Source organism: Nannospalax galili, unplaced genomic scaffold (genome assembly GCF_000622305.1).
Source record: "Nannospalax galili isolate Female #2095 unplaced genomic scaffold, S.galili_v1.0 scaffold161, whole genome shotgun sequence".
In the NCBI taxonomy this organism is placed as follows: domain Eukaryota; kingdom Metazoa; phylum Chordata; class Mammalia; order Rodentia; family Spalacidae; genus Nannospalax; species Nannospalax galili.
Genome location: NW_008348586.1, coordinates 2,910,807 through 2,921,690, shown reverse-complemented (window position 1 = coordinate 2,921,690; position 10,884 = coordinate 2,910,807). Strand labels below are relative to the sequence as shown.

The window sequence follows — 10,884 nt, the reverse complement described above, 5'->3', positions numbered from 1 at the left end:
ACAATATTATCTCTTATGTTCCTCAAATGAAACAGAATCCCCTTTTAAAAGGAAGCCAATTTTTTTTTAATTTTTTTTTATTATTTTTATTTTATGTGCATGCATGTATTGCCTGCCTGTAGGTGAGTGCACCCATGTCGTGCACTGCCCACAAAGGACAGAAGAGGCTGTTGGATCCCCTGGAACTGGAGTTACAGACAGTTGTTAGCTGCCATGTGGGTCCTGGGATTTGAACCTGGGTCTTCTGCAAGAATAGTCAGTGTTCTTAACCGCTGAGCCATCTCTCCAGCCTCCCTAACCTCCTTCTTTTTCCTTTCAGCTCTCTTTTATCACTCTTCTCCAGCACAGGGAGGATGCCTTTGCCTTGCCTTTCCCCTAAGAGATAACAGGGTTGGATTGGTGGCCAGAACAAGGTGCCAAGGCTGGGAGTGCCGGCTTCTGAGACTGCCAAAGGCTGATGCAAGTATCCCTGCCCCTCTCACTTTAGCTGTGATTCAGGGACAGTTCAAGCAGAAGCCCAGAGGACAGAAGTCTGGTCTTTCCACATCCCGTACCTCTTGCATTCAGCTCTCTTGCCTCTCTGCCTACACCAGGCCTGAGAACACAAGGCACAAGGAGACACCTGGGACCTTGACAGTGATTGACAGAAACCTGAGGGGAACAGACACAGGTCTCTGGGTATTATATTCTTTCTCCAAACAGGCCTGGGCCCCTTCTTGGCATAGTGAGGCCTCACCTGTGACTGTGAGTGGAACCTCAGGCTTCCAGGAGTCCTACAGACTCCCAGGGAGACAGCTGGCCTTCAAGAGGAGACATAGAGGTCCACAAGTCATTACAAGCCTAGTTCCTACAAGCTAGGGAGCTGCCTGTGACCACAGAGGCAAGACCCTAAAGGGAAAGGCAGGCTGGTAGTCAGATGCAGAAAGCCTTGACTGCTCTCAGGAGAGGAGGAGGGCTTGTGTGGGTGTTGGCTCCACTGCTGAGAAACCGACTGGCTGGGGCAGGTCAGATGGATGGTTTCCCAGGGCTCCTTGCAAAGAGCCTGAGAAACCCCTTGGTGATCAAGAGTGCGTGCCTGGGGTGTGGGGCCTCAGCCAGTCTTCCCAGGAGCTCTCCTGAGAGGCGGCCCGTGGTGGACCACACTAATGAGCCCATAAGGCAGGCCTTTGATTAAGCAGCTCCCAGCACAGCAACTTGATTGAAACATGCCGAGGCCAGCAACTCGTTCCCACCGAATCCCGGTTCCCTGGGCAACAGCCCACAGGAGAGGATCTGAGCACTGGGAGTCAGCGGGTGCTGAGTGCCCCAGCTCACTGAGGGGATGCCAGAGTGAGGGGGCTAGGAGTGGGAACATCAGTAGCCAGGAGCTTGGGGACTTGGAATTGGGGCGGGGTCCAGGAGGCTTCAAGAAGACTGAGGGGCCACATGACATCTGCTGAGTCCTCTGGGAGCTGAGGTTCCCGAGCAGCTGAAATTGGAGATGCTGACCACTTCAGCGCTTGGGAGGAAGATGTTCCAAGAGGGATAAGAGATCAAAGGGGGAGAAGGGGCTCTACTTTAGTCTCAAAAGACCCTAGTCCCTAACTCCCCACTCAAAATGTGCTTAAACTGTCAATACCCACACATGAACTATGAGGACACTTCTGCCAAGACCCACCAGCACCAGGTCACCCACTGGAGTGATGATCGGAGGACCCTCAGTGGTTAGTCTCCTGCATGGCCCCAATTACACCTCCACACCAGCTCTGTACAGGGAAGAGGCTGGCACCCTCTGGTTCTCAGGGGACAGTGGTGGCAGCCTGGGACATGGTGGAGTCACAGGAGTAGTAGGAGGCTCTTTTCCAGTGTTGGGCTAATTTCAAATGTTACATTTCAGGGCTTTTGCTACAGTAACTACCAACACCACATGGACAGAAATCTAATGTTACCAAGTGGGACTTTTAAAATGTATTTATAACTTTATGGTTCAAAGTAATTTTGTTATGAAACAATGTAATAACAACAGTGGAAAAAGGCAAGATAATTTATGGAACACAATATCCCTAAAGCACTAGCTTCCATTTCTACCTCAGCTTAGTCTGAAAAGTGTGGTTGATATCCTTTGTTGGCTGTTTGTTTTAATTAAGGGTTAGGATTTTGGTGGTGGGGGAGGAGGCTGGTCTGAGAGAGAACTTCAGCTGCAAGCAGACACACGCAGACAAAAAATACCCATATTAAGAGTATATACACTGTGCAGACCCCTAGACTGGGTTAACCCACAAAACCAGTATAATTCTCTTCCTTTTACTGTAATTCCCCCATGCTCTCTAACATACCACAAACAAGACTTGGTCCCCTAACCCTAACCCTTTCCCTAGCCTCCTGATTCCCTTTCTTTATATATTTTTTAAAAATATTTTTTATTTATTATTTTTATGTGTATGTGTGTATTGCCTGCATGTAGGTAAGTGCACCCATGTCAGGCAATGCCCGTGGAGGTCAGAAGAGGCTGTTGGCTCCCCTGGAATTGGAGTTACGGACAGTTGTTAGCTGCCATGTGGGTGCTGGGATTTGAACCTGGGTCTTCTGCAAGAACAGCCAGTGTTCTTAACCACTGAGCCATCTCTCCAGCCCCCTTTCTTCATATTCTTGTGAGAGACAAGAAAACTTCTTCCCCTACTCTAACAACCAACCAAAAGCCAAAAAGATGTGTGGTGAATCAGGCTAATACCCCCTTAGAGATCTGGGCAGGGTGGGCACTGGATGCAAGTTGATGGCTCTTACTTAGCCCCAACATCAGCTCTGATGCTTGTTCCAAGCAGGAGGGCAGAGGAAGAACAGAGTGTTCCAGACAAGCCAAGAGGTTTCTGCTCAGATAAGCTGGGTTTCCATCAGGGGGAAAAGGAGAGTAGATAGACTGTTGGGGGAAGCTCTGGCCACGAGGCCTGTCTAACTCTGGTTGTAGATATACACTTTCTATGAATTCTGTGAGATTTCCATACAATCACAGGAGAGTGGAATCCACACATTGTTTTACCCTTGGTTTCTTGGCCCTTGATTTCCCAGGGTATGGAAAGTTTTATATTTCCACTGTCAAAACCACCAATGGCCAGGAAAGTGGCTTGGTCCAGGTGCCAGGAAGGAGGCCAGGAGGTGCCCCTGGAGCTGCGAAGACAAGCAGCAGCACCCATACTCCATGAGCACACATGGTGCTCCCAGAGGCAGCTCACAGCTCTGGAGGGGTATCACTTAGGGCTGCTGAGGGAGGGAGGAAGGCAGAGCCTATGAAAAGAGAATGGAGAAGAAAAGGCTTCTCACTTGTAACCAGGGTCCATGAGCCGCATAAGGATGTTCTTCAGTTGCAAAGGCACCTTCTACTCCCGTGGAGACAAAAGTGATGGCCATGTCACCCGTGATACTCTTATAGGTAAAGTGCCGTCCATGTAGGAGCCTGCCCCTGGGGATAGGAACATGAAGACAGTGAAGAGCTGCGCTGAGAAATTTGGCCCCTGGCCAAGGCTCTGGGCCATGGTTCCTGAGGCAGGGTGCTTGGGCAAATGTCCTCCTGATGGCCTACCTGACCACTATCAGGGGACTGTAACCCCAGGTGTTCACTGCAGCACTTCAGTGAGAAGCTACCATCACCAATTCTCTAATGACATCCTTCCAAAGTGCTCCCAGCCAGTGGACACACTCTAGATCAGAGTTCAAAGGGCCTTAGGGATGGTGGCGGCTACCCTTCCTTTGCTACCTTCCTCACGTATGGTGAGGACAAGGAGGCCAGAGAGGAAAGTTAGCAGTGTGCCCTGATGCATACCCAGAGTGGAAATGGAGTCATGTCTCCTGGGAAGGTATTTCATTGCCCATTCAGAATCTTCCATTTGTTCCTAGGTTTTCCTGTAACACTTAAACAGTTATCCTAAAGGTTATAAGCAGGTCTTAAAAACCAAAACAAGCTAAAGCCAGGCAAGTTGGCGCATGCCTTTAATCCCCACACTTGGGAGGGAGGTAGAGACAGGTGGATCTCTGTGAGTTCAAGGCCAGCTTGTTCTACACAGTGAGTTCTAGGTCAGCTGGGGCTATAAGGAGACCCTGTCTCAAAAAGACAAAAACAAACAAACAAACAAACTGAAGCCAAGTGGGGTTACTGCAAGAAGTCGTTGTTAACTCCCAGTCTGGAAATACACCTGGGGGAAGGGCAGGCAGGGGTAATGGGTAGGGAGGCCCAGCAGCAAAGGAGGCAAAACTGGCTCTCTTGTGTTCTCAGGTTGTCTCAGATTAACCCTTCCCCAGGTAAAAAAGCCCGAATCTGCACCCATGAAGCAGCTTAGAGGAAATGGCTAGGGTCCTGGGAGGGCCTCTTTACTCTGACCACTTGTTACGTTTGCCCTGATGCCGAGGGCACTGGTCAAAGTTGGCTACCCTCTAAACTCCTTCCCTGGGCTCCTGGGTCAGTGGGGAGGTCCAAGCCATGCAAGCCCTTCTTCCCTCCCCAAGTTTAGAGAGATTCTTATTGCCTCCTCTGCTAGCAAAGTAAGGGTGGAGCTCTCAAGGGCTGTGGAGGAAGGCCAGCTGCAAGAGATCCAGCCCAGTGCTGGGTCCCCAAACAAGAGAGGGAGAGCTGAGTTCTGGCCACAGGGCTGGGTTCTGATTCTGGACAGCAGCAGAAGAGACACAACTGGGCTTTCTGGTCCCTAGGAGTCTGCTGGGCTGGCCACTGAGTGTAAAGAACTGGGTGTTTTACAGAGGAAAGCATCAAGCAAGAGAAGCCCAGCTTACCAGAACCCTCCCTTTGACAACCCATCTCCATGTGGGATGGCACAGGGCATCTGAGACAAAGTAGAGGTTTGAAGCATCTACTCCCCATGGAATCTGACTCTGAAACTGTCATCAAACAAGCCAGATGAGATACCAAAAGGGGTCTGTGGCCATGGTCCTTTGCACACTGGGGGCTACCACTGCTCTAGGTTAAGAGATGCAGGAGAGACCCTCCCTAGGGACAAACAACAGGGCCATTTGGCCCTGCTGCTCTCCTGGCAGAGTTGTCAACCACCTGGGCTACCCAGAGGCTTGGATGGGGAGTATACTGCAGGGGCCAATGATGCAGAGTTCCAAAGTTCCCACACCGGCCCACAATGGAACTGTCTGGTTGGCTATGTTCCTTTGCCAGTCCCAGACTCTGGTTAGATATATTAACTGCCCATAGGTGCCTCTTTGGGCAAAATGGCCAGCATAGGGCTGGTGGTCCCTGGAGGCTCTAGAGGACCTGTGTTAGGGGAGAGCCGACTGGGGAGGCTCTGAAGCACCCTGAGGCCTGCAGGGTGCTGTGGTGTTGAGATGTGCAATGGGCAGTCTCAGCTCACCTTAGGCAGAGAGGAATGAGGGCTCCTGACTCCTGGTTAAACTTCAGATGCACACTCTCGAGTTGCCGTGTGCGGATCAGCTCATGGGGAATAATGGCTGTGGAGCTGTCGCTTTCCAGGCTGTCTTTGCGGCTCCTGAGAAGCAAGTACAGGCACAAGTTCAGCAAATGGGGAAAACCACAGGAAAGAGCAAAAAGGGACTTTCTAGATGAGTTCCTGGTTGGTAACAATCATGGTGCCTGATAATGTTGGCAGCAGTTGCCCTTGACTGTGTGCTCACCAAGTACCAGTGCTATGTCAGATACTTCTCACTGACTGGTTACTCTTCCTGATGTTCCCATGAGGTGGGCACACTTTGACTGAGGAGGCTAAGTAGCATGATGAGGTTACACAGCCAGTGAGGAGGTGGAACTGGCATTTGGTCTCAGGTTTGGTTCTAGAGCTAATAACATACAAAAGTTCACACCACAGTGGTTTGTTTAGCCCTGTAAGATCTACGGGCACTCTGGGAGCTTTTCCTTTCCTGGCCTGGTGCCAGAGACTCTTAGCTTTCCAAGGCTGGGAGGGCAGCATGAGATCCAGCATAAGAGCTTCTGGCTGACCCTGGGAAGGTTCTAAGCAAGCCACGAGGCAGTCACAGAAATGTTCTTCATCTAACATGAGTAATGGTCCTTGCTGAGGTGTGGATGTTGGGCACTTAGGAGTTAGACCAATGAGTGTGAATGACAACAGAATTTGGCCTCCTACTGCTGAGTTTCACCAAGGGGAGGGGAGGGGAGGGGAGGAATTCAGGGCTGGGGAAGGCCCTGCACCAGATCCCTTCTGATGTGACCTTGGCCACACTAAGCTATCACCACTGCCTTGCACTCTTTCCTGCTCAGCTCCCCATCAATAGCTTGTCCCACACCTGGGCCACTGGATCCCTTGGTCCCTTTAAGAGTTGCTTTTCAAATTCAGCTACCCCCACGAACAACCTCTTAAATCTACCTCAGCAGATCCCATTCAAAGGCCAAATTCTGGTTTGGACTGTGAAACTTGGAACAATTATGCAAATGTCCATCAAAATACTGGATGAGAAGCTTTCTTTTTTTCTTTAAATTAAAAAAAAAATCTTGAGACAGGGTATCTCTGTAGGCCTACCTGGCCTGGAACTCCCTGTGTAGACCAGACTGTCCTTGATCTCAGAAATCTGCCTGCCTCTGCCTCCAGGATGCTGGGATTAAAAGGCATGCAACCCACCACACCTGGCTTAAGAAGCATTCTTTTTTCTTTTCCTAAATCATTCAAGCAGCAGGCAGGAGCCACCCAGGATGTCTGGGCTGGACAGCCACCCAGAGGCAGGCCCTATAGCCTCATACAATGGAGTCTGAGCACTGGGGCCTGCAGCCAGTGAGGCACCTCACAGGTAAAGCCTCTCCCCAGGGCACTGTGAGGTGAGTACTGGCAGTGCAGTGGATTAGAATAGTCCTCTTCTCCCCTGGTAATGGGGCAATTTACCTCTACAAGTCTGTTCCTCCCTGTGAGAACCCAACCCAGATCTGACAGCTTTTTTACCAAAGCAGTCCCACAAAGCAGGCAGTTCCCAAAGTTGCCTCAGAACAGCCTTTCCCTTGGCAAGATCTTTCACAAGACTTGTGAAGGAGACAAACTCTGTAGCCAAGAGGGTCACCGTATTTCAAAACTGGGAGGAAATTCAAACTGTTTTAATTTACCTCTTTCCTTTTTAAAAAGGAGGATGCATCCAAGGCCACAGAGCACATTAGTGGCAGGCCAGCATGTGAACCTTGGATTTCTGACCACCGTCTCTTTCCCCTTCACCAAGCTATGCCATGCATGCCTTCCAAGGCAGGCAACCCCTCATCTCAGCCAGGCATTACTGATGGGTTCAGAGGTAACATGGGGTGTCCCTAGGGTCCCACAAGAGCAAGAGTGGAACACAGGAAACAGCAGCAGCCATGTTTGTTGAGCACTTCCTCTGTGCCAGGGTCTCTGCTAAATGCACAGGTTCAAGTACTAGGTCCTCAGAGCAGGCTGGGAAGCTCTTGACCCTTTTACAAATGAGGTGAGAGAAACCTAAGGTCACAGAAGGAGTTTACTTTTTCTTTTTTTTTTGAGGTGCTAGGTAGGGTTAAAACTCAGAGCTTCAGGCATGCAAATACTCTACCACTGAGCCCCACCCAGAACCCCACTGAGTTAAGTGCCCAGAGCCAGGGTGTGACTCACAATCATTCCCATGTGCCACCTGAATAAAGGTTCTCCTATCTGTAGGCTACCATGCTGCCCACAGGGGTTAAGGCCTGCCTGCTTGGGGTGGAGCCTGTTGGAGGACCACGGCTTCAGTGGCATAAGCAAAAATGTTGATGAGTAGCCATGGGAGGTGGGCTGGGGGCTGGTAGAGAAGAATCAGCAGCACACAGGGCTAGAGAGTCTCAAGCTGGAGAGAAAAATAAATTGTTGAAAGTCAGCTAAAGTCACCTTGGTAACTGCCACAACATACTCACCCAGAACCAGGACATCAAACCCAACTGCAAACAGCTTTAAAGAAATGGAAAAGAACTTAATCATCTGAAGAATTAATGTGACAAGTGCCCACATTTACACCTCCCACTAACCTTCAATCATTTGAAAAAAAAACACACTTTAATCTTTTAAGAAAAAAAAAAAAAAAGGCAAAATGCTAGATCTGCAGTCCTGGTGCCTGGGTATTTCCGGCATGCTGCTTCAATGGAAATGCGGCTGCTTCACACATGCAGGAGCCCAGCTTTTTGCTGATTTGTTTTTTCTGGACATCGATGCAGAAGCATGAATTATTTGTGTGGGCTGGGTGAGGTATTAAATCTGCAGCCAACACAGGTTTGCAATGTTTTGCATGGTTGTCAGCTTAATCTTAATCATAAAAAAATAAGTAGTGTGCACGGCAGCATGGCCTAATTTTTCAGCTGGGCTGTTTTCTCCCTGAGTTCCCAACAGAGGAGAAGGCAGTGTTTTGGGGGGGAGGGAGCTGAGAGGGAGAGGGCCTTAAGGGGAGGCATGATCCACAGCCATTGGGGAGGACTAGGGGCATGGGACCAGGAGCATGCCTTGGGAGGCAGAGTGTCAAACACCACAGGTTTGAGTCTTAGGTGACCTTGGGCAAATGGCTTCACCTTTAACTCCTCCTTTTCTGAGACAGGGCTCACCATATAGCCCAGAGTGGTTTTTCTTTTAAATTTTATTACATTTACTTATTGTTTGTGTCACGGCACCACATGGAGGTCAGAGGAGAACTTGCTGGAGCTGGTTCTCTCTTTTCAGCATGTGGGTTTCAGGGATCAAACTCAGGTTACCAGGCTTGGTGCCAAGTGCCTTTACCTGCTAAAACATCTCACTGCCCCTCCTCTGCTTGCCCAAGACCACCCTAGGCTGGTCTTGAATTAGTATCTATTTCCTCCTGCCTCAATCTCTGGAGTGCTGGGATCCAGATGTGTGCCACCATGCTAGGTGGCTTAACTTTCTCTAAGCTTCCAGTATCTGAATGGTAATAAATAACAGTAGGGTCACTATAGTATTTAAAAGAACCTTAGGAGGAATCTCACAGTTAATGGGGAACTGCAGGTCTCTTCTGCAAGAATGGCTGTGGCTGATAGAAACTTGTCTTTATCCCAGACTTAGGATCCAATGGACTCTGGCCGGGTCAGTTCCTCTGATGAGCAAAGGTCTTGAAAGGAGATTTCTGAGATAGAGTTGGAAAAGGCTTCAAACTCCTGGAGTAGATGCTCTGGGTTCTGAGCATCCACACAGTTGGTACTCTGGGAAGGCCAGACTATAGGCTAAGAAAATCCCTCGAGGCCTTTGCCCCACTGCCAGAGGCAGTGAGTGGCCAGACCATCTAGCTTTTACAATCTGCCTCCCTGCAATTCTCAAACCACTGTCCCTTACACAGTACAGTAGTTTACTCTATCTTTTTCCTGGCAGTCTTTTGAATCCCTGAAGCTGCTCTGGAATCCTATCAACAGTCTCCCCACCTCCCCCACCCCAATCTGTGGCCCTAACTTCCAGCTATATTTTTGACAAGGTTCTAAACTTGGCTATCTGTTCAAGTCACCCTCTCTTGCATTCATTTGAGCTTGTCAAAGCTAGGGTGTCATGTCCGGAAGTGAAGTGGCACGTGTGGAAATAAATACAGTGTGTGGTCCAGTGCAGATCACAGAGGTTCTGTGATCACTCTTGTTTGGGACAGTTTATTTCTATTAGAACTGTCATCAAATTGTCTTTCTTTGTAACCTCATCATACCACCAACCCATACGACACTCCCTCTACTCACAAAGTCTCACTCAGGTTTTCTCCACAGGCTCTCTCCTCCTGTCTAGTGTGCACTGTGGATGACTGGAGCTAAGAGCAGGACTGCCATATTTGGCTAGGGTTTCAGGCAGTTAGGGTAATTCTGAACTTGACATTGGCATCCATCACCTTGGCATTCCTTCCTAACTTTCACATCACTGACAAAACTGATAAACTTGCCACTGATGTTCTCACCCAGTCTTTGATTAAACCATGAACAGGCCAGGGCTGGGCAGACAGGCTGACTGACATCACTGCTCTTTGGGTATATTCATCCAACTAATTATAAAAGAATCCACCCTTCCTAAGCCAGGCATGGTGGCACATGCATTTAGTCCCAGGACTTGGAAGGCAGAGTCAATGGATCTCTTTGAGTTCAAGGCTAGCCTGGTCTACAAAGTGAGTTCAGGCCAGCTGGGGCTACAGGGAGACGCTGTTTCAAATCAAACTCACTCCACCCTTCCCATCAACCCCCTGGATGCTCTCTGGACATTTCTATCTTGCCTATAACGATGTCAGAAAATGTTCAAGATGTCTTGCTAAACTCTGCCTATGCTAGGCACAGCACTTTTGTCTCTCCAGGCAGGTAAGTAGTTGGGCTGACTCTCTCAGGGCTGTTTCCCTGACCCTGTTCAAAGCTCCTCGCTGATTAATTCAGACCAGAATTTTCCTCAGTGTGACACCAAGCTCACTGGTCTAGCGAGTACAAAATACTCCTGGTGTCCTGAACTTCTGTAGGCTTCCAGTTTGCCCACAATCCTCTCCATGATCCTCCAGATGACCTTGAGTCTCACCAGCCAATTCTCTTGGTGTTCTAGGACACAGTACATACGGTCTGGGAGATCTGAGAACATGGCTTCTGTCCTCTCCTCACTGCCTATGTGGCTCTTCCTAGGCTGAGAACCTTTTTTTTTGAGATGGAAATGTAATACAAGTCCAGTACACTGTGCTTTCTCTCTGCCACTAATCAGGCCAAACAACAGGGCCTAGGTTGTCGTCTTCTTTTTTTTTGTCTTTTTGAGACAGGGTCTCTCTGTAGCCCCAGCTGGCCTGGAACTTGCTATGTAGACCAGGCTGGCCTTGAGCTCACAAAGACTCTGCCTCCTAAGTGATGGGATTAAAGGCATGTGACACCACACCCAGCATGGTTTTCATCTCTTTGATTCAAACAAAAGTGCAAAAATAAAGACCTTTTTGCTAGTCAATAATTTTTTTTCTCAG

General features: G+C 49.2%; 1 protein-coding gene across 2 annotated transcripts in view; it reads right to left on the bottom strand.

The window, feature by feature from the left end:
- Positions 1 to 10,884, bottom strand: part of Sufu (SUFU negative regulator of hedgehog signaling) — a 132,039-nt gene that overhangs the window by 11,618 nt on the left and 109,537 nt on the right. For both annotated transcript variants that reach the window (XM_008845656.3, XM_008845657.2), the window contains exons 9-10: positions 5,343 to 5,477; positions 3,298 to 3,436 (exon numbers count right to left, since the gene is read on the bottom strand). In XM_008845656.3, coding sequence (XP_008843878.1) covers positions 3,298 to 3,436; positions 5,343 to 5,477 — 274 coding nt within the window. The remainder of the gene's footprint in view (positions 1 to 3,297; positions 3,437 to 5,342; positions 5,478 to 10,884) is intronic.